This window comes from Coturnix japonica, chromosome 19 (assembly GCF_001577835.2).
Source record: "Coturnix japonica isolate 7356 chromosome 19, Coturnix japonica 2.1, whole genome shotgun sequence".
Taxonomy (NCBI): domain Eukaryota; kingdom Metazoa; phylum Chordata; class Aves; order Galliformes; family Phasianidae; genus Coturnix; species Coturnix japonica.
Genome location: NC_029534.1, coordinates 1826261 through 1853742, shown reverse-complemented (window position 1 = coordinate 1853742; position 27482 = coordinate 1826261). Strand labels below are relative to the sequence as shown.

The 27482-nt window shown below is 45.1% G+C and overlaps 1 protein-coding gene across 1 annotated transcript in view; it reads right to left on the bottom strand.

Moving 5' to 3' along the window:
* CASTOR2 (cytosolic arginine sensor for mTORC1 subunit 2) overlaps positions 1-27482 on the bottom strand; it is a 67876-nt gene that overhangs the window by 14909 nt on the left and 25485 nt on the right. The window contains exon 2 of the mRNA XM_015880921.2: positions 13879-13949. Within this exon, the coding sequence (XP_015736407.1) occupies positions 13879-13949 (71 nt within the window). The remainder of the gene's footprint in view (positions 1-13878; positions 13950-27482) is intronic.

Sequence of the window (27482 nt, the reverse complement as noted above, 5' to 3'; positions counted from 1 at the left end):
TCAGTATTGCTAATAACCACCCTCTGGATTTCCTTCTCCATCCAAGGACTATAGAAGATGTTGTGTAACACACACACTACCACCAGGTGCTGGTGAACATCACCATCCCTGGAGCAGTGGGGATATGGCACTGAGGGATGTGGTTGGAGCTATGGTGGGTTGGGGTTGGACTATATCATCTTACAGGTCTTTTCCAACTTCCAACCTTCTTGATTCGATCATTCTATGAATAACAGAGATCAAGACGTGTGCCAAAGAGGACACTGGGCTGGGCTCTGAGCTCCTTTGTGTTGCTCAGTGAAGAAGAGGAGACAGCACTGTCAGAGAGAGCCATGAACATTAACAGCATGGAGAAAACCATGCCAGGATGAAGCTACCAAATGCAATCATTCCCTTCATGAGTTTCTAAGCACAGTTGGGTGCACGCTTTCAAAGTCCTACACAAGAAGACATCCAAGAGGGAAAAGAAATATATATATATATATCTACATGGCTGGCTTTTCAAATGATACAAGAGTGCTTCAGAGTGTCTGGCAGCCCTATTTCTAGACACTGAGCTCAGAGCTGCACTGCTGGAGCCATCAACCAGGTCCCCCCCCAGCCATGCAGGGACCCTCTTGGTGTTCAGGCACAGTGATTTTTTGCTTAACAAACTTTCTGTCTTGTAACCCATGGCAGTAGTCATGGTGACAGAACCGGGGTCCTTGGCAACGCACCAATGATGCTGCAAATCTACGATGACTAATCCTAAAAGCCTAATTTGTAGAACTCATTCAAATGGCTTAAAGATTCACAGGTCAACACAAGGGGTCGATTTCCATTTGCCAGTGAGGGACGGGAGACAAAGCTCTTTCTTCCACATCTTTCATGTTTCACCTTTCCACTCCTGGCATTTAACTCACAGTGGCCTCTGCTAACACACAGCAAAACCCTCTTTGCGTGGCTCCATCTCCTTGTTTATACCCATAAAGCAGTAAGCTACACGCTGCAGACAATATCTTACCCCACAGAAAGCAAATCACGCCGGCCTGAGGCACAGCGTCCTAAATCTTTATCCCATAGTGCTAAATAATTATCACTCACCTAATTGATTGTGGTTTTGAGTAAGCATTCACATCGCTCTCGGTAGCAGCTGCCAGAAACAAGTGCACGCATGCAGCCAGGTAACACCGTTCCATCATATGGCAATGGGATTTCCACACCTCCTTCTGAAAACGCAATGTCCCCCATAGATATCATGTAATCACAGTGTGGTGGGGCTGGAAGGGACCTCAAGGACCTCCCAGTTCCAACCATCACGTCATGGGTTGCCAACCACCAGATCAGGTTGCTCATCTACAGTTCAGCTGAACAATGCATTAGAAAGGCCGATGTCATGGGCAGTGGGATGGGCAAACCAAAATGGTGAGGGATAAGGCATCAAGCACTGCTAAAACACTGGATGGAAGGGAAAAACAAGACTGAAGAATGAGGGATAAGGGGCAGAACAGGTTGCTGTGAGGTCGAGGGGAACCGTGAGCTCTACTTAACATCTGCAGGAGGTCTGAATCCTGCACAAGAAACCCTGGGATGATGCTTGTTAAATGCTTCAATGAATTGGAAGTTATCTTCCAGTGTATTTTTAGTTGGCACCAACAGGCATTACATAACGGCTATTACATAACAGCACTACAGCTACAAATACTCGCATTCGGGCTTTTTGTTTGTTTGTTTTTCTCTCTCCCCTTTTTCTTTTGTTTTTCATCTTCCCATGAGTGGGAAACTGATCAATAACATCACTTTCCATCAAATGAGGGAGGTAAATCCTTCACCAAATAGAGTAACAATATCGTTACCGAGCCCGAGTGCGCTTCGTTCTTACCCAACCTCAAACAGAATTAACTATTCCCAGAATAGAAATTCCACTAAGGCTTATCTGTAGTTTAAAGGGCCAGGCTGTAATTCTGTGCACACACTGTATTTCTCAGTACTGGAGGATCTTTTTTATCTCTTACCAATGATAGCTCGGAAGACAAAAATAAAGGGGGAGAGCACCACAGGAAAGATGCTGAGAAGCTGAAGGAGATTTTCTTTATCTTCCACTGAGATCAGCACCGCTCGGTGCTCCTTTAAAATCCTGCCATCGAGATGCCGTGGGGTTTGTTTCTTTTTTAACATCTTTTCTTCTGAACAACCAGACCGGCAAAGCAACAGCAGCTTCAGCTTCCCAACGAGGTGCTACGTGGTAAAAATAAAGGAGAAACTTTCCAGAAGTGAGGAATATTTCTTTGCCTTTATTTCCTATCTCTGGGCCTGTGCGGAGTTCAGGAGGGCGTTCTGATTCCGAGTGCAAAATAAGGATCAGATCAGTGGCACAAGGTGAGCTCCAGCATCACTCTGTGCCCTGCAGGCTTAGGAGAGGGTTTGCTTTGTTTTTGTCATCCCAGCACAGAGCCCCTCTAACAAACACAGCGCTCTGTAATGCTGCCTTTTGTAGGCTGGTTTTCTTTGAAACAAATGAATCCATTCCAGAAAGAGCAAAGACATCATCTGCCGCAGTCCCTTGCTAGCAAGCTGCTCCCCTCTGCTGTCTCACTATCCCACCTCCTCAGACCCAGCATCACCACCGATAGGAGCTTTATAAATAACCCAAAGCAGCGCTGCCTTGCTGGGAAGACACTGTGCTGAGCACATCACTGGGTGTCACACAGGAACAAAAGCCCTGGGAGAGATGAGAGGGGAAAAAAAGCCACAAATGCAGCTGCTTGCAGGACGCTCAGTCTCTTTGGAGAGAGGTTTTTCTGGCTTTAAAAGCTGCCGTGGCACAGAGCAGACCCCAGCACTGAGTGCAGATCTGAAGGCAGCAATCACAGCCCCACGCAAAAGGAAAGGCTGGCAGGGCTGCTCGTGTAAACAGGAACAAAAAACCAACAGGAGGACAAAGAGGAAGCAGAAGGGAGGAAAATGAGTTTGCTGGCAGGTTTGGGCTAAAATATTACACTTTGCAGAAGATGGAATAGCTGACGAGAACTTACCCAACGCATCAAGATATATTATTACATGAGGAACGCTGCCTTGCTCTGGTTGGCAGGCTTTTGACACCTAGATATGAGGATCCTGAAAAATCAAGCTGAGAAAAAGGTAATTTGCTGGGAGAGTTGCCTCTGGAAGATGCTGGGGCTCTGCAGATATGAATGCATGGGAGTTGTGCTCTGCAGTGCTTTGCAAGTAGTCCACGCTAAGTACAAAGAACACAGCCATTTGTCATTCAGGACTGAAAATATTAGAGAAACAAGCATCAAGACAAGCACAAGCTGTAAGTTTGCTTGCATTTGTCATGGTTTTTTCACCTCTGTAAAAGCCATTAAGGGACTGCACAATAACCGATCACTCGCAGCACTGGGAAACAGCAAAATCAAGCTCAAAAGAGACAAGCACTCATTGCTCTTCAGGAGCAATGCTCCAAACTCATTTCAAAGCCACCCTACTCTGCTGATCCTCCACCACAGGATGGTGGATCTGCAGCTCTGTTCCACTGACATGCAACTTTAAACCAATTCCCCCAAAGAGAGGCTCATTTAGGGCACAGAACAATAGTCCTGGGTGCTGGGACCTGGCCCTATAGGGACCCTGCAGAGCATCACCCTCTGCCCTCCCCAGCAGCCCTGTGCATAGACAACCAAGTCCACTTGCATGGACAGACTCATCCCAGGTTACCAAATCTAGCAGAGAAACCAGGCCAAAGGCTGAGGGCATTTCCAGGGGAAGCAGTGAGCACAGCTAACACCAAGCACTACTATCAGCTCCACCTAGAACAAGTTTTCAACTTTTGCTGACACAGTTCATTATCTTACAAAACAAATTGCTCCAAGTGAACTGTGACATTAGTGTGTGTGATCCTCCAGTCGCTCAGGCTATTAATGTTTAAGATGTAATTAGAAGTAAGGGTAGAAAATAGCCTTTGCAAGAATATTTTTCAGGCCATTAGTTGAAAGAATTTTCCACACAATTTCTCTCTGGCATTTCTGAGTACAAGGGCTTTCTCTTTATCAAGTGCTCCCCACTCCTGCAACTCTTGCACTGCTTCACCTCAATGCAAAAAGGCCAAATCCATCTTACTCTCTGATCCATGAGTTCCTCTTGGGAGCCTGGCTGTTAAAGAATTGAAGAAGGAAGCTGGGAGAAAAAATACAATAGGTTATGAGACTGTTACCTGCTGTAAAAATTAAATGTATTGATGCTATCCAGCAACAGAGATGGTTTGCTCATTAACACAGAATTGTTTGAGTTAGGAGGGACCCTTAAAGGCTGTCTGGTCCAAGTCCCCTGCAACCAACAGGGTCGCCTACAGCTCATTCATGAACGTTCTGCCCATTTAACCAGGACTTTTCTGCATGGGAAATTCCTCTTTGCTGAGTGCTCATCTTGGAAATCAGGAATCTCACGCTTCCTTGTCACCCAGAATATTCTGGCTGCAATGGCTGCTTGGAAAAGACTTCCAGCTTTTAGCTTCCTGGACCACAGGAAGACTTGTGAGTCTTGAGACAGGAGACTCAATCCATATTCTAAGACAGGGATAACAGCGGATGCAAAACAGTCTCTAAGCCTTGCTGATGCCTCCTCCTTCCCACTATAAAGAGCCAGGCTCCTCCAGCTCCCCTTCCTTCCTCCCAAGCTGTACATTTCTATGGGACCACAGGGGCACAGTGGTGATGTGCTGAGGGTCAGACTAGATGATCTCTGTGGTCTTTTCCAGCCTTATGAGGGGTCCTGAATGAGCCTCTGAGCCCCAGTGGCAAAACGTGCTTAAAATGAAGCAGGTGCACATACATGCCTTAAAGATGCAGCCCCTGCTGCACAAAGAGCACCGCTATCAAACCTCCTGTTCTCAACAGTGTTTTCTATTGGGGCTGGGGAGGCACGCTCTGCAGCTGCTTAGAACCTCGTGTTTATGAGACACAGGTTGTACTTCTGACAGCACACTGGTTTCACTTAGTGGTTTCCTTTCATCCAACTGGGAGGCAATCTGAGAAGCTGGCATGGATTGTCCTCGATCCTTGGACACACATACATTTCCTTGTAAAGGTACGTGCAAGCTGCTAAACGAGGCACATTGTGGCACAGTGGAATATTCATCCAGGTCAAGAATTTGTTTACACCAATTCTAAAAACAAATTTGTCTGGGGGGGGGGGAATGATTCTGTTTAGAGCATAAAGAGACGTGGTAAACATCCTCCTGCTGCAAACAGCACAGAGCTTGTTTGAGAGGCTGCTTTTGTTTGCTGGTTGAGATGCCAAAACAGAAATCCACCAGGGGGGGATCCGTACCATAACCCACTGAAATACTCATCCCACATCTCCCAAGGCTCAGGTCTAACTTTAAAAACAAGTAAATAAACAACATCTGCAATTCACCCAGCTTAAAGCCTGCTATTTGAGGCCAGGACACAAACTACTATCAAGCTCCCGGATACCCTGCCCTATTGGACTGTTCTCAGCTACAAATGTTGGTGTCTCACCAACACAGGAAAAACACAGGCTTGATCCTGGACTGCTAAATCCTGGCTGATGCTCTCAGTACATTGAAATTCCAATACACTTCACAGTTTTAAACTGCTTCAAAATGCAACAGACGTGGAAGTAGAACAGAAAAACAGAGCAGGAAAATAAAGAAGAACAGTAAAACATGGTGATGGGAGATCCCAGCATGAGCAAACTCAAAACCAAATGAACAAAATTCATGCAGAGAAAATTAGGGATGTCTAATCCTTTTTGCCTAGATGGTTTGCAAAGAGCTAGGAGAGGGATTATGGTGGAAAAGGGAAAATAACCTGTTTTTTATGACTTTCTGAAGGAAGCTGGCTGCTGTCAACCACCTAAATGAGGCTGGTGGAGTCAGGTTTGGATCTAAACAATGCTGCGATTCACACTGACATATATACTTGTAGATACCATAATGAATCCTGCTGTGTTGTGACTCTTTAAGTGCTCACACCTTCAAGTTTTTTTCTGCTAATAAAAAACATCAGCAGGCCCCTATTTTCTCAGGTACATCAACACCTCAATAGAACTGGATAAAGACAAGAAATCTTCACTGTTATTATCCACTGTGGTTGATGCAGCCATGTCTCCTCCATCACTTTACTGTGCCTGAGCAGGACATCAGTCACCTACAAGGAAATGGATGTGCAGAATCCACACCAGAAACCTTCAACAGAGCCCTCTGGTCTGTGGTAGAGGGCGTGCATGTAAGATTGCTCAACTGAATGCTCTGACTGCAGATTAGCAATCAGCTGATTAGGGCTGCACGACTTTTAAATAGGCACCCAATACATCAGGAAATGCAATTTTGCATCCAAGGTTATTTAAATGGCACTTAAAAGTTAAGAGCTTAAATAACTGCAGTGGTGAGGAGGACTTGGTATGGGAATCTGTCAGGTCTGTGAGGTCTGGAAGTGGATAAGAACAGAGTAAAGTAGCAATATATATATATATATATATATATACACACACACATGGATATACATACATACATATATATATATATATATCCATTTTCTTCTGGATTCAACACTTCAAGAGAAGCTTAAGTGTTAGAAGAGGGGAAAGATCCCTGAACAATCACTGTCACTGGAGAGAACTCAGAAATCATCGATTCCTATGGCTCTGCACACATCTGTAAGCACACATCATGAGCCAAGATCTAACTAACATAACCTGACCCTACCACCCTTTCCAAATGGAATAAAAGACCTGGAAGAACAGTTGACTTGCATGTTTATTTCCATCCCATCACTGCCTGATGGGGAACCGAGTGCATCAGCCATAAAAGCAACACGTGGGCAGCTCTGTGCAGCAATAAGAAGCTACACCCTTCAACCACAGGTAAATGTCGTATACTTTCTTGCTGCCTGTGTGTCTCTAAAATGCTCTGCATCCTCAGTGCAAGTCCTGTTAGTCTTGAAGATAAAACATATTTCTGGAAGGTGGTTACGGCTGAAAGACAGATTTACTGATGACACAGTCCAAAAGGATGAGAAGTGTTTTAAGCGCAGGGGCAGAAGAAGAGCAGGAATGCCTTTAGCATTATGCACTGAGTATCACAAGATAGAAACGCTTCTGCCAAGGGAAGCTGGAAATGCAACTTGCTCAACTTTCTCATGTGTAAGCTGCATGCAAAATATTAGTGCCACGGTCAAATAAAACATTCTACCATTTTAGGCTCATTGCCTAATTAGAGGCCATTGTTATCTGAGAACACTGTTTTTGCAGCTGTCAGGAAATTAAATAACCCAAGGGTAAGCTGGAATTAAATGAAGCTGTACAAACACATAGCCCAGCTCTGAAATCCTGACTCTGACAAATAGCTCCTCTGCTTTCCAAGGGACTAAACATCTAAACTGGGGCATGCAGCTATCCCTTTCTATCAAGCCATAGGATAACATGACCTCAAGTCCTTCTTGAGTGGCTGACATGGAGGCATTTAGAGATGGGGAACTTGTGAACCTATATGTATGCACAGGCACTGCCTTCCCTCCACTTAAATAATCAGCACCTCCTGAGGAAAGACCTTCAGTACAAGTGCTCACTAAGAGAGCAATCAAGGGCTGATAAAAGGAAATGCTCACACATAAAAAAAACCTGCTTTCGTCTCTTTTTCCATCAATTTCTCCTCTTGCAATCGTTGCAACCTCAAGTTTGGACAGAAATCTAAAATCTAAGCAAAAAAGTTACACTTTTAGAGTGTGTTTTTAAGAATTAAACACAAAGTGCATTTCTAACGGGGTTGGCATCAGCGTGTGAAATTGTCCACTTGGAAAATAGGTTTACGGTGCCCTCCCCTCTCAGCTCCCTACATCAACAGCTCAGACTGACAGCAACAGACCTACAGCCAACTAAAGGTTCATCCAAGGAAATCACATTTTCACACTCGTGTCTCAGAAGAGGGACTCAAATAATTGGAATACAGTGGTAAACAATGTCCAGTTTTGAAAGTAGCTGGAAACTTCTCTTCCTTCCTACTCACAAGACAACACATCGCTATTGATGAGCAAATCAATACCTGATCCCAGCTCGGGGAGCTGGAACCTGCTTGTGAGAAGGGAGAAAGAAGAAGGGTTTGGTCTCTTTTTCTAGTGAGCCATTGAATCATAAAGGTTGGAAAGACCTCTAAGATCATCTAGTCTAACCATCAACCCACACCAGTGGTAAGCTGCTGGTGGCTCAGGGCACTGCTGTCAAGGGAAGAGCGCAGCCGAGAAACCGAAAACACAAAGAAAAGATGACAAAAAGGCAACCAATGTTTTCAATTCTTTCACTATTTTCAACCAAAACAGCATAAGGAATTCCTTTTTTTTTTCCCCCCTGCATTTTTTAGATTGTATTTCAGGCGATATTTCACAGGGCTGACAAGAGCAATGCAAATAATTACACTTCAAACAAGGCTTGAAGATGGAGCCACCACATTCCTAACAGTTGTATGACTGTAACCTCCAGGCTATGTGACTTAATCCCAAGCAAGATTAAGTACTAAGATATGAGATTTTTAGAAAGATTATGCAATTTTTCTTTTTCTTCTCCACAGAAGGGTGGTTTTTCCACTGCAATCTCCAATCTGTTCCACTGAGGGATGATTTATTCAGCAGGTCCACAAACGTACCCGTTGTAAATGGCTTTGTGAATCCTTTGGGACAGAAGCTACCTCCGTTAGTTATTTCTCACAGCCCTTGCCTGTTATGTTATCAAAGCGTTTCTACATGCTTACTAATTAATCTTTATAAGGCCTGTTACGAGGTGATTTGATAGGATTATCCCTATTTTTCTGATGAGGAAACTGAGACACAATGAGAGATTTGTCCAAGGTCAAGGGGAAAAGCCTGCAGCAGACCTGGGAGCTCCAGCTCCCTGTCCCCTCTCCGTGATTGCAACAGAGAGGCTTGTTTCCCCATGGAGCCCTTCCTATCCTGCAGATACCTGATGATCATCCCCAAAATGATGGCCAACATCACCTCTTTATCTGCTTTAATTCCACAACAACAAGCTCAAGGCATCAAGCCTCTTCCCATCCCCCTCCAAAAAGAGCTGTTGGCTTGAAGTCAAACCCATGCAGCAGCCTCTGCATTCCCAGGGTAAGAAACAAAGAATTCAATTGATTCCAGTAACAGAAAAACCAAAACAAGTAGACATATTGCACTGAGATTATCAGAGCAACTTCTGATCCATCAATAGCTCTGGAGATTCGTTACCAGGGCTGACAGAAAGCTGCTCTATCACCAATCCCTCTTGGGAAGGTTGCTCAGATACAGGCAAACAACCCTTAAGTCTTGCTTAAAAAAATAATAATTAAAAGATCCACCAGTGCAACAGCAAGCAAATGTCCAGATGCTCTCTAGTGGAAACAAATAAGCAGAGCTGCTACTTCTTTTTTGAGCTTTACCTTTGAGCTCCATTTGTTTAAGACAGAAAAGCATTCTTAAGGCCCTGCATTCACCAGAGTGGGCTGATGAGGGCAAGCCACAGGTATCTATCTGTCTCAGGCTTTGGAAAGTGCTAGGAAACAGCCAAGATGGAATAAATTTGAAGGAAGAAATCATGGTACAGGAAGAGATGTCTGGGCTTTCTCACCACGAGCTGCGAAACAAAACTAGATACTGATACACACCCATTTGCAGGAAGAAGCAGTGAAAAATCTTATTATGTTTGCAGTATTTCTTTAAATAGGAGCAAGCAGAGAAACTGGACCAAAAGTCTTTATGTGGCAGGTTACCATAAGGAATAGCATGTGCAAACTCACTCGTGATGCTCCTTTACCTGGTGACACAAAGCAGACCTTGGAATATGACACGCGGCTCATCCTTAACTCCCTTCCCCCAAAAACTGTAATACCAAACCTCAAAGCCTCTCAGGAGAGGGCAGAAATCCCACATAATCACAGCCCTCCAACATGCATATTGATCTGCATCAGCACTGCAGTAAAAACCTTCCCAACCAAGCACGTATTTCTCATTAGCCAGTCAAGTCCCCATGCTTTTAATTTGTATTTAGGTCATTAATACCACATTTACTTAAAATAAAATAACACCCAAACAACCTGAACACCACAGAGTATAGTCTGGCCAATACAGAGATCTGAAAGAGAGAGGCTGTGCACGTGTTTAATAGAGAAAAACATCTTCTGCCTAGCAACCAGCTGGCTCTCCTGGCGGGCCAGGGGAAGGAATTCAGTGCTATAAATGTCAGCAGGCAAATGAAGCCATCGTGCCTGAGATACAAAGGCCCAGTCACTGGGCAGTAAAAAATTAAAGGAAAAACAGTTATAAGAGAAATACTAAAGAAACTAAACATATGCATCTAATAGCTTGCTACCCCCATTGCCTTTAAATAAAGTTAGTTTGCTCCCAGCTAGATGGGCTCTGTGCTTGCACTTATTTATAAGCTGATTTCTTGCCCACTTTATATACAGGATGAGAGAGAGGATGCTGAAAGCAATTTCCCATTTTGATGTTATTGAAAAAGGGAACTCAATGTGGTACTAAAGTATATGATGGTCCTGAAGCCAAGGTCAGACAGGGAACAGGTTGTCTGAGGATGATGGTTATCAAAACAGAGCGCTGCCAGCAGGAGGGCTTTTCTCCTTTTCATCCTTTCTTTTTATTGGAACGAGGTAAATACTTTATGAATTCTGACAAAATCTCTCGGCCACTTCAGCTAGTTGAGTTTTTTTCCCCCCCCCCCAAATAGTTCCATTATTCTTAATGTACTCTGGGCAATTTACTGTGAGATGTGAACTGAGATTAGGAACCTCTTCATTCTGGATGCTGTGTAAATACATGGACTTCTGGCCTTAAGGAAACTGCTGTCCATTTGAGGCAGCCCAGGAAGGTTAAAGGAAGGACTGCTACCTCCTCTGTGCAGATGAACTCCATCGTTGGGATATGGAGAGTCCAAGGTCGTGGATGAGGCTCAGTCAGTGCAGCAACAGGCTCTGAGTGTTCCCTGGAAGCCTTCAAACTCCAGCCACTGCCTTTCCAGGGGTCTCAAAATGGGACCCCTGTCATAAATGGGGCAGAAACTGCCCCGATCCCTCCAACTAAAGGTCCTGTGGGTATAGGTACAGAAGATGCAACAAGATTTTGCTGCATAGAATTCTTCCCCATTAACAGGCCAAAATCCAAGAAACGGCCACTGGAACAAATGAGGTTCTGTGCAGATCTAATCCCCCACCTCAGCGCCAAGGACTTAAAGCAAAGAATGAGGCTGTGGCTGTTCCCTTGCAGCACAAGGAATGCTTAAGCAGGTTATGGCTTTGCTTTGCTGCGGATGTTTTCAGGGATGGAGAAATAATGACTCTGTTGCCAGCCCAACTCACTTGCTTCTTGCAGGGAAACAAGCCTGAGGATTATTTTTTGACAAAACAGTTAAGAATGATTACTGCACGTCAGTGTGTTTGAAGTGTTAACCTCAAGGATTGCTGGAAGTGCCAGCATTTCTCCAGCCCTTTCTTCTCCCTCCAGCGCTGTTTGTGCTATGTAGGACAGGGGGCCTGGCCAACCTGGCAGGCAGTGGCTAGCAAGGCAATCCTCTCACTGCTGCCACTGCAAAAATTCATAGAGGTGCCTGGGAGAGAAAGGTCCTGATCTCCTCTGGATGGTGAAACACTGCAGCACGTGGACGTGAGAAATGGGGATGGAGCAACAACGGGGATCCCAGCAGGGCTGACCCTGAGAAAGAAGCTTGGAACTTCTGGAAGGTTTGGGGCTGGTCACAGGCCCTGAGGGAATGGGGTTGTTAGGGGAGTTAGAAGGGGGCAGATAACCCAAGTCTTGCCATCACATCAACACTTCCCAGCAAAGAAAAGGTGATGAAGCTGCTGTCCTGTGACACTACTGCCTGTGCTGTGTTGTGCATCTGGCTCACTGGCTTTACTGTGCTTCCTCCTTCCCCTGCACTGCCTGGAAGGTGATCTTTGCTCCTGCAAAGCTCTGCTTTAACACCCCATCTGCACGCTGCATATCTGACCAAAGGGATGTGACACGCTGCCAAAGCCACAGCCCAGCGGAAGCTCCAAGGATACCCTAAGCATCAGCAGTAAATTCATGTGCATATGACAGCCAAGGTAACAAAGTCAGATGGGTCCAAGCAGAGAGGACGGCTGCTCTGAAGTTACAGCAGCACTGTCTGCTTCCCAAAGATAACTCAGGGCAGCAGCAGGACATACAGCCCCACAAGGACACGGCTCTGGTTGGCCCCAGGATTTGCTCTAAGCACAAAAACCACTGACACACAGAACAACACAGCCTCACTGCCTATGTGCAAACTGCTGCTGGAGCTTACCTTTGTGTCAAGACAGAATCATTTCCAGAGAGAAATAACAGCATGGACTGGTAATGGCAGAGGCTGTGCAAGGCCTGACCGGTGACTGCATTGAGGAATCTACTTTGTGTTAACTGTGAAAAGATGCTCTGCCATATAGTGCAGTACTTGGGAAAAGGAAAAACAAACAACTTTCCTCTTCCTTTGGTGACCTCTCTGTTATTATCAAGCTCTTTGAGGAACACTTTGTGTCCTGTTATAAAGGGGAAACCAAATTTGAATTGATTTCCCCCAGCTGCCCCCCATAATAGAAAAGCTGATACTATCAATAGCAGCAACAAAAGGTTTATGCATATGCCACCTGAACAAGCACAAGGAGAGAGGATCGTAAGTCACCCCCTCTTTTGGGAACAAAGTCAGGACAAGCAAACCCTACTAACACCCAACTAACAGCAGTAACTGTAAAGATCCATTCACTGACTGTCAACATAGTGATTGTTATAGGAAAACGTTCAATCCACTATTATTGTATTCCAAAATGCAGCGATTTATTCTATGCTTGTGAACACTCCTGAAACAGAAAGGGGAATAATTCAGCAATGACACTGATTATAAAACTTCGACTCTGTATTAAATAGTTTCTAATTTTCTCCTCGGGATCTGGATATGACAAAACCATTGAATGTTACAGTGTCACAAGCAGCTATTGACAGTTAATTCCTATGAAGGAATGAAATTCTCCTCTTTCATTCTTTAATGAATTTTCTCCAAACTGGTAACATGTGGAGACTTTGAATCCCAACCACAGAAAGCAGCCATTGAATGCAAAGAACAACAATTGCACACTTCCCCATTCTACCATCTCAACAGCACTGCTACAAACAAAACCTCCCCACACGATAAATAGTATTACGATCTATTTCCATCCGCCAAGCCAAGCTATTCATTCCATCAGCACCTCCCTGACACTGGATATCTGCAGCACCAAGCACACATTAACCACCTTCCTTGACACCCAACCAACCAACTCCATCACTGACATGAGCCGTGACCTTCACCATGGTCCACTGATCACGACCCAAGGCAATGATGGCACGTTGAGGGGGTGAGAACAAGGAGAAGTCACAGTTTTCAGTGATGAACCAAAGAAGCTGATTCACAACTCCACGGTGTGGGGATGATGCAAAGAGCTCATCCTCAACAGCTCCTTATAAAGGCAGATTGGAGGAAGGAGCTGGAGACGCGAGATGTGGCGTGCTTATGGAGATTTGGGCACAAAACACAATTTTAACACGGTAATAACAGATGGCTTTGCTTTTTCAAACATCTTTAGGCTTCTCATTGAGATTTGCGTGTGTTCTTCTCTTGGCATTCAAATACATTCATATTCCGTGTGCGAGACACCTTGTACAGCACAGCAGCACAGACAGCGTGCTTAAGTGATCAAAGCACCTTTCATAGCTGTACCAGCAGCGCTGACAAACAGCCCTGTTTTACAAACACTCTGCCTTACAATCTCAGCAAGAAATGACATTTTCCTCCTCCAGCTCCAGGCCGGATGCTGAAGAGGCACATGCTGGTACTCACCTAGGAAGCCCTCTTCATCCACAATGATGGTGTAGTCCTCAGGGGTTTCCGTGAGGCTGAAGAACTTGCACCTGGCAGAGGCAAACAGCAGAATGTGATTAGGTACCGAGGTGAGCAAGACTCGGTCTTCCATTTAAAACAGGGGCCACATCCCACCCCAGGCAGCAGTGGGGGAAGAGCCACAGGCTGGCTGCACAGAGCAGCCCAAGGCATTCACAGACACAGATTTTATTCCTGGCTCAGCTGTTCACGCTGCGTGACCCACATTCCCTGCTGCCTGCCTATGCACAACGGAGCTGGTAAAACACTTATTATTTTTATGATTTAGTTATTAGTTACTTTTCTTAATCACCACATCCCTTAAGGCGTTCCGTCACAGCCCAGGAGCTGCTGTGTTGCACCAAAAGGCTTTTTGCTCATGGCCTGCTTGCTCCAATGCCTACAAAAGCCTCCCCATGGGCCATGCATGCACCTTCCATGTCTGTCCCCACAGCCTCCTTACACAGAGGAGATCTCCCAGCCAAATCACCTTGATTCCCAATGTCGACCCCTGTCTCTTCCTTCAGAAAGAAGCTTCTGTTCCTAAGGGAGCTCAAGGTGAAGAGAAAAATGGCAGCAAGCCACCAAGCATAAGAGCATAGAAAGGGTTGGAATAGAAAGGTTGGAAAAGACCTCTAAGATAACCTTGCCTATCCACCTACCACTAATACTGCCCGTTAACCACATCCCTTAGTGCCACATCTGCGTGGTTCTTGAACACCTCCAGGGATGGTGACCCCAGCATCTCTCTAAGCAGCTGATCCACTGCATCACCACTCTTTTGGAGAAGTTCTTCCTAATATCCAACCTGATACTAAGGCACAATGCCTTAATACCCTGCTGCCCCTGTGCTCATCTTCTAATACCCAGACCAGACGCATCACAGCCTCTCCATCTCCTTCAGCACTGCGCACAATGTCACCCCTACCACCAGATACAAAACAAATGTGACACGAGATTCTTCCACTACAGACACAAATAAAGCCTCAGCCTTAAGGCTTAACATCACAGACAGCTGAAGGAATTCTGTTTCCTGACTTGCACCAAAGTGCACACAGCAACGTCTGCTTGAAAAAAGAGATCCCCTCCAAAAACAAGAGGGAGAGAAATGAGATGGTTGCCACCCTCTCTATCACTTCAGTGGGGAAACAACACACAGCTCCATCAGTGACCTGCATGCAGCCCGCAGGGTGCCACGTCAATGGACACACTGCACAACCTGCCTTTACAGACTCATCCTGCTTCCTTACAAGCATCCGTCATGACAATCAAGCATGACATCCTCCCTCCTAGCACAGATGTATCACTATAAAATACAGCAGCGGCCCCACCGCAACAGAAACCACAACTTAATTATTTTGTGTCATCGGTAATAGCTACTGTGACAGCCACATTTACCAACTCAACCCGCTCCAGGAATAGTGCCAAGAGAAGCAAAAAGCACTTGTAGCCCATTTTTTGGTTTAATTCTTCTTGTTTAACTGCATGAGGATGCATCCCCAGCTGGGATTCCTGGCACTCTGCTCCAGGTGGCTCCCCAGAGAGATCAGCATTGATTATTTAGGGGGGGTGAATTCCCTGGACACATTGCTGAACTGAAATGATTTGCCTGTCTAACCACATGCATTGCTGACCAAGGGAAAGCTAGGAAGAAATGTTAATATTGAAAAACAAAATGAACCCCATCAAATCCCCAAACTACCTTTCTTTGATCTGCAATGATATTTGTAGAGCAATTCAGTTCCGGAATGGTAATGCATGTCTGTGTGCACACATTGACCCAGCAGAAAAAAGTATTAGCATTGACAGATGCCATTTTCTTAGTGCACGTCTAAAAATGATGATATTTAAGATATGTACAGATGAAATCCCCTAATTGCTGGCTCAGAAAGTGTGTCAAAACCTGACATCTTTATACACCAGCACCAAGCCCAATCCCCACCTCACAGCAATTCTGCTAAAGGTCAGCAGCACAGAGCTCTCTAAATTCCAAAGCAAAGCCTTTCCAGCAGCCCACAAAAGACCAGCAGTTCCTGGGGTATACATACACTTTGTTCAAACTAATCAGGCACCTTTTTCTTCCCCAGAGAAAAGCTAAACATCAAACTGCAAACACGGTGTGATAAAATATGGCACAGAAAGTTATTATTGCATGCAACCAATGCCCACATCCTCACACCCAAAGCCCAGTGTCGGCCATGCAAAGATCTGTGCCCACTGCCTCAAAGCATCAATGCCAGAAGGAACCCAGTGCTGCATTTCTTCTCTTGCACCATACAACACACTCCTCTCCCATTCAACCTCTTCCAACCATCTCTTTCCTCTTACACCAGCTCTAGAAAAGCTGAAAGTCAGCAGCATCTGACTCTCACTCCAAAGCCAAGAAAGGAAAGGAAATGCCATTTAATCACATAGAGACATTAGGCAAACAGTATATCTATGGAAAGCATATATGTAACCAAGAAAATATTTTTAGTTCCCTAATAGCCAAACCCCGGATAGATCCTTCTGGATTTCTGCCTTCTTCATGTTTCAGCACATTTGCATTTCAGTACTGTTGCTGACTTCGACTGCCTGACAACATATGTCTTTTTCTGGCAACGCAGCAAATGTAGACCAATCTATTATTAGATTAGATCTTTGAAACTGCAATGCTTACACTGTGTATGGAAGCAATAGCCGAGCTTGCACAGTGCAGGAAAGCATGTGTAGGATGCAGCAACAGCATCATTCCCGTTTGCAAACAGCACATGAGTCTCTGTGGGAGAAGCAAGCAAGCAGGGAAGTGTGCCAGTGAAGTGGTGGGTGTTTGCTCTTCAGGCCTCCCCTGAGCACCAAGAGCCCATATAATGTCCCCACTTTGGGGTCCTACACCAAGCACGTCTGTGTGAACACCACCATGGGAAATAGCCAACCTGAATATCCCCCAGTGCAACTGGAGGCCATCACCTCTCATCCTATTGCTGTCACCTGGGAGCAGGGACCAACCCCTACTCACCACCACCTTCTTTCAGGCAGTTTTGGTGAGCAAATACAGAAAATACACCATTTGTTGGGTTTTACTCTGGGCTGCCTTCTCATTTTAGGTGAGAAGGGATATATAATGCTTCACTCTATATATTATCATGGTAATATTCATTCTTAGTGCTGAAAGACAGGCTGATGCTCATCACCTCATTCGTGGTGATCTTCACTTTGGTGCAGTTTGATAAGTAAGGACAAGAGGTGGATTTTAGTACAGCATATTGTGAAACCTACCCAGGACAGCGGTAAATTGTACCTGTGCCCTTAAAACATTTTGACACGTTTGTGTAATATTTCAAGTACTTTACGCCATCTAATTACCAGATTATGCAGTCAGATAGAGCTGGAAACTTCAAGCGGTTCATACGAGCTGCCTAACAAACATAGGAAACACAAAAGATGTCACAGCACGGCTAGAAACGGTCAAAGGACAGCGGTCACATTCCTTGCAGCCACGAGTTGTGCTCAGAGCTGCGATGCAGACGTTAGCAAACACAACCAGGGGCCGCCTGCAGGGACCCCGTGATAGCGGAGTTTGGGTTGCTACAGAAAGTTAATCATTTTCAAAAGCAACACAGAGCAAAACTAACAGATTTGTGGCCAAGGAAAGCAAGTGTGCATGAACAGACATAAATTCTAGGAAACCCTGCAAGTTGTGCTGTGCCAGAACCTTCAGCACAATAACCATGACCGTCTTGTCTAATCCCTAATAATAGTAATAACAGGTCAAGCTACAGGTTACACTGCTTGCAATTAAAAGGGGGGATGTCCGGTTAACCCATCTCCTCGCAACATTGTGTAGCTGGGGAAGGTATCAAAGTATCTAAAGGCTTTGTTTAGGACAACAGGGAACATAATAACAAACAAAAAAACCTTGAGTCCACCCAAGTGCAGCTCCCTGCTTGAACCACCACAGGCAGGGCCAGCAACCTCCCCATTTAATACCAGCCCAGGCTGCCCAGGGCTCCATCCAACCTGGCCTTGAACACCTCCAGGGATGGATGGGGCATCCACAACCTCTCTGGGCAGCTGTTCCAGCACCTCACCACTCCCATAGGACTTTGTGTGCAGACATACTAAAGTTAAGACCTCTCCTACACCCGAGGCTCATCCCAGGCATAGATCTGCAGAGTAATTTACTGACCTGATGTAATTAAAAGTTATTCTTAGTGCAGATTTTTCTTCCTGGGTCATAAATTATTTCTAACGAGCTCTGCTGTGCAGTTTTTACTTCAAACGTCACCGCTCACCACCCATATTAGCACACAGGGCAGCATGAAAAGCCTGGATCCGAACCTTGCTGCTCTGGCTGATGCTCAGATGATGCAAATGGCAGGTGCTTGGCAGAAATCCCTCCTTCCACATGCTGAGAAAGTTACCCAGTTGCTCATTGTTATCCAGTGGCTCTTTGGGACTCCAGTTTGCAAAGCACCACGAAAGCTCCCTCCATTAATCCCTGAACCACAGAATGGGTTGGAAGGGACCTTAAAGATCATAGAGCTCCAAACTCCTTGCCATGGGCTGGCTGCTCCCCATCAGATCAGGCAGCAAAGGGCCCCATCCTATATAGTCTTGGGCACCTCCAGGGATGGGGCTATAATGCACACAATGCCATGGCTGTTGACTGATATGTATCATGCTGCAGAACCTCAGCCTTGTAAAGGGAGCTTTCAGGGAGAGTCACCAATTCCTAATTCTGGAGGGAAAACATCAACAGCAAACCAAGAACTGCAGCAACCAGCTTCTCAACGTTCACAGAAATAGAACCAAAAAAAAGCCCAGGACTTATTAACATGGTTTTCTGATTTAAGAGGAAGCCACAGAAATGTGTTTTCTGTCTGAGCAATTCACTGAACATAACCCGGTTCGTGGTTTACTCTCTTCCCAACCCTTCTGAGTTTCATCAGACCCAACATTGGCTTCATTCAATACAAAGCGGGCAAAGGGGAAAAGCAGAGGGTGTTTTTCTATATAGAAATCTGTCTTTAGTGGTGTTATCTGAAGGAACAACGGCACAGTGCCTGTGCACCACTCAAAACCCCTATTAGGACCATCTCACTCTGCCCAGTGTGGACTCTGGGCTCTTGACTGTAGCTCTGTCCCCTAAAAGTTTATGAGGAACAACTGGGATTATGATCCTCAGAGCACAAACAGCAGCATCACAGCCCAGAGACATGAGAGCAGCTGATAACAGAAATATTCAGGAGATAAAGCAGCCCTTCAGTAACGTGCTGCTCCTGCCAGCTACGTGAGTCCAGTCACAAAGCAGGCTGCAATCACTACAGCAGCTTCTGCTTGAGCAGTACCAACATCCTGGCTTCACCAGGGCTGTCCCAAAGCTGCAGGCACAATGTCCTGAGCCTACAGGACAGCAGGGGATGCTCTGTTCCCCACAGGTAAGCCTATAAATTTACACCACAACCAAAAAGCATCACCAGCAATAAAAACAGAACTCAAAAAACCTATGGGTGATGTTGGCATCACCCAACACCTCGCTTCTATGGGCTGCGCCAGGACTCAGTTTCCATTTGCAAAGCAGGTCTGTGAGCATCCCTGTTGAGAAATCTGGTGACATAAAGACAAAGCAAAGCTCATCTTCTCATTTACTGTGCTAACGGGGATTAAATGAGCACCTCAGGCACCGCTTCGCTGGTATTTTATTGTTCTTTTCCTTTACAGCAGCAACAGTATCCCCAGGCCAGCCCTTCATTATCAGAGCTGAACTTTATTTCAGCCCTACCAAGAGAGGTGGAGTGCAACAAGGAGTCCTCAATAACCACAAAAATATCTTGTGCACATCAGCAACCGAGTTGAGAAACGCGTTACAGATGTGGGTGTGGGACCCAAGGTTTGCAGTTGAAAACAAGGCATGATTTAATGTACAACAAAAGGGCTTGTGAATGCATTTCACTGATTGGATCCAGAAGGATTATCCTACGAGGACAATGCAAACGCTGAGAACCAACAAAAACTGAGCCCCTTCCAAACCAGGCACTGCACATCAGTACTGCCCAGACTGGGTCTCCTGTATGTTACTCCTCCATTGCCCTCTGCTGCAGAATATTGACTTTGAAATCCTACCAGCAATAAAACAGAACTGATATTTTTTTGGTATGTGGAGTGCTACTGCACATCCAAACCCAAATATCTGGGGTACGGAACAGCAATCATTGTGTTCAGCCAAAACCCAGTCATTATTGTGTGGGCTACGCTGAAAAACAGACAGCAGAGCATGTGCTTTTTATTTCAGAGATAGGAGAAACCCCGGGCTCTACTCAACAGGGGCAAGAGGTTCTTACAGTGCTGCTCCAAAACACAAAGGAGGGACGAAGAAACAGCAAAGCCACTGTGGACTGGAATTGATGAACTTGTTTCCCTGCAGGAACCATAAATACAGTTTTCCCAGCATGGGACATAATAGTTCTCCCACAAATTACTAAAATATATTTCCAGAGCTCAATATAGAAAGCGAGACGCACAAGAAATGTTTGCAGCTTCGATGCAGGCAAGTAATTGAGAACATGTGTGGCAGGGGGATTGGAGGGGGAGGAGAGCAAACTGGGCTCCATCCGAATGGAGCTGCAGGAGAAACACATTACAGTCCTCATCATTTTCAAAGAGCTTCCATTGGTGAGCGGATCCCAAACCCCACACTATGACCCCATCCATAGGGGAACTCTATGTCTGCACATCAAACCCAAATTCAATGTCCATCAATGATTTAAGAGCCATCGTTGAGCACGAACAAATACAACCACCCACAAGCAAAGGGGTAAAATGTATTCCAAGAACTTTCATTTATCATATTATTTTTTTTCCTAAATAAATCAGTATTGACAACCCACAAGGTTCCAGCTTTGGAAATGTCAGCCAGTATTATTTTTAAATATGCTCTTCCAAAATGGCTTTTTTTTCCCTATATCGGCCTCTTCAGGCTGCCAAGGAAGAACCTGTAGAACGGTGAGCCAGCACCATAACTCTACCCAGGCCTAAAAGGCCCAAGAAAAACATGAGTAACTACTGAGTCATTATTCAGCAAGCAAGAATGATGTGGGTTTGGGCTGAATCCTGCTCTATCTGAAGGCTGCCCCTTAAACCAAGCAATCAGACCAACCCCCAACCAAAAGCCAAAGCCTTAGGACAGGTGAAGTCCACTGACATCACAGTGATTGGGTCAGAAACACCTCCTGATTTCCACTATCCTGGGGACATTCCTAGGGAGCATTAATCCCAGTGATAGGAAAACACGCATTATGAGTATTGTTTTTAATTAAGGTTGTTCAGCTTTAAATAGGTGATGAAAAAACAGGGTTCTAAAACTTGGCTTGCACCTAAAGATCTTATAACGCCTGCCGACTATAGCAGGTGAAATGCAAAGTCAATACATGGAAATTAATGCATACCGGGGGAAAATAATTTTAATTCTGTGTGAAGAATGACAGGCTCTAAATGAGCTATTACCTCTCAGGAAAGAGATCTTGGAGACACTATGGGCTGTTCTCCAAAAGGTTCAGTCATTTTCAGAGGCCAAGAGCACACCGGTAACCAGGCAGGGAGCAAAGAACATCTCATTACCCCGATGCAGAAATCCAGCTGCCAAGTACTCCATGACCCAGCCATCCCAAGGCTGCCAAATAAGCTGGAATTGAATTGGAAGAAACACACAGAGAAGGGACCCAAGGGTGATCCAAGGTGTGGAAAAGTGAACAGATGAGGGCGATCCAGCTGCAAGAAGCGATGGTGCGGTGTGGGATTAAAGGAGATGTTTAATGGCCAAGGTGATTAAAGAATTATTATTCATTGTTTCACAATATGCAGAAGTGGGACCCGTGCCCTCCTTGCCTTTGGGCATGGATCCTACAAGGGTTCTTCATGCAGAGCTGCCACCTTGGGAGCAGTCTGTCATTCCTCTATCAGGATGAAACTGGCAGCACTGAGCAGTTCAACTCCTCTGCTGTTAAGTTTCTGCTGCAGATAAATCACAGCCCTCAGCCTAGAGACAGCCACATGACTCAACATTTGATTCCCAAATTCTAACTTCCAACCCCACATACTTCAGGATGGGTAAAAGAGCAGCCAAACACCAGGTAAAGCCCATTATCCAGACAGATCCTCTTCTGGCATAGCTCTCAAGGTTACTAAACTCATGCAAAATTAAGTGAGATGAACTGTGCTGGGGAAGAGGGATAAGACAGAACATATCAGTTGGAAAGCTGGCATTTTAGTAACGGTTCTGAGCTTTCAGATCAGATGGGTACGGGTTGTCATCTTACTTGAATTACAAAGCTTCTAAATGGCAGCAGCCTGTGTGTTTGAAAGGGGCCTTCAAAGTCTATGGGAACAAATACAACACATTTAGCCTGCTGGGAAAACCCTTCCACAAGCAGACATAGGAAGGAGTTTGAGTAGTTCTAAGTAAGAGCCTGAGGGCATAGACAACATCTTTCCATTTCCAATTGTTTTGCGCTGGATAGGAATTCTGGAAGCGAAAGGAAATGCTGCGCCGCAGGCACAGATCTGCCCATGCCCTACCTCTCTGCTTTAAAACATTGATGAATCAAGTGCAGGACCACTTCAAATACCATTCTGAATCACCATTTCAATTTGTGCTTTACTGCACTGTCCATTCCCTGCAGAGAAATAACAACTGTGAAATCCCTGGATGGGGTAAAAAACAACCAAACAACCTACACAACCTTCATCTTTTAAGGGCTTGGGGAGGAATAAGTACTCGCAGAAGAATACAAGGCTGGAGTGTCAAAAGACACCTCCAAAGTGTGAGATTGTAATGAGGAACAGTCTCAGCTCTTCATGGTTTGGTGCTGATGTTCATCAGAGCAGAACAAGGGAAGGCTGTGCAGTGTCAGCATCACCTCCATCCCTGGGAATACTTCTGGTTTTAGACCTTCCAGAGCCCATTCTGCCAGACGTATCAGATATGACTCAAAACACAAAGATATCCATGAGAGGTTACAGCCTCACAACACAACACAGTTCTCACTCTCCACAGCCAACACACAATGGTGTTGAGTGCCATCAGGAAGCCCCTCTTCTTTAGAATCATGGAATCATTACAGTTGGAAAAGACCTCTAAGATCGTCTTGTCCAACCATCCACTTACAACCACCAACTGCCCACTAAACCACGTCCCTTAATGCCACATCTCCATGATTCTTGAACATCTCCAGGATCTATGACTCCACCATGCCCTGGGCACAACATCCCAATGTCCCACCCCCCATTCAGAGAAGTTTCCTCCTAATATCCAACCTGAAGCTCCTCCAGTGCAACTCTAAGCCAGGGGAGGCCTCAAGTTAAACGCATTTAAAATGTATTTAGGTCACAGTGAGGATTAAAACAAACAAACACAATAAGAAAAACAACAGAACCAAACCAATAAAGTATAGTGTTGAACTACAATAATCACAGCTGGAATAAAAACTGGAGAACACAGGTTATTGCGAGGCGATGAGTGGACCTGATAGGGAATCACTAAATCACTGCTGTTGAGAAACAGGAGAAGAAAAGACTCTTAGAAAGGCACGATTCCACTTGGCTCCTATTTGCTGCTTTTCACAGACAGATCTCAAAGCACTTGCTAAAGAAAGTCAGCATCGATATCAGCTTTTATTGCTCCTATGCAGGACAAAGCACAAAGCAGTAATTCTCCCCAGCCCTAGAGAGCCCAGGCAGGTCTGAACATTCAGTGCTCGTCCAGCAAGTCTGCTGGTAACTGCTTCCTAACAGTTAAAGAGCATTTTAAACCTATACTGAGGATAAAGTGAGCACTGCCTTCGGCAATATACAAAGCTTTGCTCTCAAGCCAGGACTCTGCTTTATTCACAGCGGAAAGAAACAGAACCACCAGGTATTGCTGTCTGTGTTCTCTACAGGGTGAGAAGGCAGTGAGGAGATCAGCACACAGCAGGGTTCTACAGTGGGATCGGACCCACTGCACCAGCAGCATCCTGATGTCCTCATCATCAGATCAGCCCAACTATTGGTGTAAAAGCTTCAAAAGGGCACACGATGGTCTGGGAGAGGTAGATCTCCAGCTCAGTATGGACGTCTACTGTTCTGCTGAGCCCTGGGCTTTACTGTTGAGTTCACACTTTGAGAGAGCCTGCAAGCTTTGTTCTGGCAGCAATTAATTGGCTTAGTCACCATTTTTCCCCCTGCTGTCGTTGACCTGTGTCAGTAAGTAAACAACATGGGGTTTCTGATCAAAGAGTGAGGGGGTGGATGCTGCTCAAAGAATAGAAAACAATCATAAACGAACCTCTGATCTTAGGAGCTGCTATAAATCAAGGAGAGGAGCAACACAGAAGGTGCTTAGGAAACCCATTGGTTATTGCACAAGCTTTTCTTTGCTTGGTGCCAAGATTCAAATCCCATTGGAAAGTTAGGAACAAAACAGCCTTCTCCAGAGATGTGACAGTGCGCCCAGTTTCCAGTCCAAATCTTCTTTGTTATTCCAGTTCAAGATATTGCACTAATCTACTCCACCATCACAAGCAAAACCTAGGCCCAATACATCAGTCCCAACTAGAGCATTCACTGTTTTCACAACGTGGGATATCTCAGCACATAATGCCGGCTTGCTCTGCCCCATGCTGATGTCCTTTGTCCCACTGCTGGAGATCTGCTGAGCCCCCCCATGGGGACAGCAAGTCGCACAGACCATGCTCCCAAGAAGCCCTGAGCTTCAAGAGCAGCATCACAGAGGCAAACACTCCTGGTAAGGCACAGCAGGATCCTGTTCCATAATTAAACCCATCTGATCCTGTCATGGTGAGACAGCAACTAGAAATACAACAGCGCACTGATTAAAACTCAGACATGGCTGAAGTTGCATTAGTTTGGGGGGTGATTAATGCCACACTAAGGGTGTTTAAGGGATGAAGTAACTTTACTGGTTATAAATCTGTATGATCAAGATTTCCTTAAGTAGAAACACAAACAAAACCAACGCAAACATAATTGAGTACTCATGTATTAAATGAACTTCACTGCGCTGTATTTTTCCCTGTAGGTTATTTCAAGATCCACTTACACAGCCCTTCACAAAGGCCAGCTGAAAACATCAATCAAGCTTCCTAATGCAGAATGACCAATTTCTCTGGTCATCAAGAATATATTTATATCTCAGTGTATTGAATAAATCCAACAGAAGGATGCTGCCATTCATTTATTGGCCACTAAGTTCTTTGCCATTCTGTTCTTTGCCCCTACTCATCTGCTAGACTCATCTGCTTTGTCAACATGGGCCAGCATCTGCTTCTGCTACTGCTTTGGATACCAAAGGACCAAAAGGAGGCATCGTCTCGACTGATCTCAATCCTAACACAAGCCACACATTTTGACACACAGTCCAACATTTACATACAAACCAGAACCTTAAGTGTGGGAAAAAAACCTGTACACACAGGTGCCAAGTCCTCTGGAACAAAGTGGTGTGGTTTTAGTGAGGAAGGCCAAAAAAGGACACTTTTAGAGATGTTTTAGCGTATGCGAGGGCTCTTGTTTTCAAGAGATGAATACGAAGGGCAGCCTCATTCCCTTGGGAAAAGGCCAGCTCCTCGAGCCTAACCCCACTCAATAAGAATGCTGCACTCACTCCTGCATTCTTCCCTGGCTTTCTTTATGACTATGAGTGAAAAGGCTTTTTCCACTTAAGCACAGGAATGGGCAAATTGCTACCTTCAGTTTCAGCCTAGTTAAAAAGAACATGCCCAAGAAAGCTGGTGAAAACTGGACCGGCCACGTGAGCAGAAATATGAGTGTATGCAGTCATTTGAGCTGCCAGCATGAGCTTGGATCCTTAAAGTAGCAAGGAAGAAATCTAATGGAAGTGAAAGCACTGGGACTTGGTGCTCTGAGGGGCAGCTCATGGCTCCAACATGGACTCACCGCAGAGTTCTGGGTGAGGAGCCAATTCTTTTTTCTTCCATATGATAGTTGAATAAATGTGAAAAATCATTAAAACTATGGAGAAAAGCCAGCAGATATAAGATGTGTACAACATGGGTAACAATGCCTTCTGCTGCTGCTGCTTGGGTTATGAAAACCCATCTATTCAAGACATGAATCCATTTCTCATGAAGTTTACAACCATCCTTAAAATTCATTAAACTGAAGTGCACTGAAGTGCCAAAGATTGGGGCAGAGATAAGGAATCAGCAAGTGTTTATGTACCTTGAGTGAGTGTTCTTATATCTGTCCCTCAAGCTGTAGCTTCTTTACATTCATCTGTCACTTTATTGGGAACTGTAGAATACTCCATCTTGAAACAGAAGCAGTTGCCAAGGCATATTAATGGATATTAGCACTGACAGCACGCTACCATACTGTCAAAATGGGTCGCTGTGCAACTTGCTGATTCTCATGAATTCTGAAGCACACAGAAGTAAGTGGGTTTGTGCACATTTGATTCAGCTGCCCAAGGAGAGAGAACAAACAACCCATTGTGTCCATCTGAGAAAGCAAAAACCAACCTGCTGTGGCGAAGACAAATCGGTTTTAAGGAATGCTGCTGGGGACACGGCTGATGACAAATGCTGAATTCTGGCTTGAATGCGTGGGGTGGGAAGATTAAACGTGCTCTGCCATTTAATACACTTTACAGTAAGCACTGGTTTCTTTCCTGCCTTGCTTTTCTTATCAAAGGAATGAGGCAAGCTGTCCAGTGTTTCTAGGCATGCTTCGTATTATTACCAAATGGAAGTATCAGCTGTTTTTACTGCTGGAAAAACAAACTAAAAGGTGTGACAGGATAGAAGACCAGAGTCTGAACCAAGAACTGGACCCCATGTCACCAAATCAACTCCTTTTGTTACGACATCAAAGGCAAGACTGCACATGAACTACTCCTTTCTGACATCAGACTATTTCCGCATGCATAGAGGCAGGAGAACCAAAGCTTTGGTATTTTGTTAAAGCAGAACCAGATACAAAGAAATCCAGTTAATCACAGGGGTTGCTGCACCTTATCACCCTGCATCCAGGCAGACTCCATCTTGCAGCAATGACTCAGAAACTGATGATGCATCACAACAGGAGTCACTCCCCAGTCCTCAGCCCAGTGCCCCACACAACACCCTCAGTAAACAGCAGCAATTTGCTCTTGTGCCACGCTGCAAAACATGCTTTCTGACTGCCAGATCTTATGACTGCCTTCCTGATAGATCTGGAAAAAGATGAAGATTTCATGTAATCATGTGCTCTTAAAAAAAAGAGCCCTTTAGAATGAAGCAGCTGATCCAGCCTTGCAGGTGTGGAGGAAGGTCTTAAAGCATTCACCCACAACTCAAAAACAGGATGCCAAATTACACGGCTGCCTGGAGATCTGACGCAGCTTGAATCCTGGATTGACATTTGCATCAATTCACGTATTCCCAAGTAGATACTGAGATACCAGCTACAAATGAAGAAAGCAAGTAACCAGATCAAAGGCCAAGCAGCATCTAAACCCACAAGCTGGAGTGAGATGTTGACTCTGGAGGACCAGTATCATCAGTACCTCCAGAATACTCAGCTTTCCT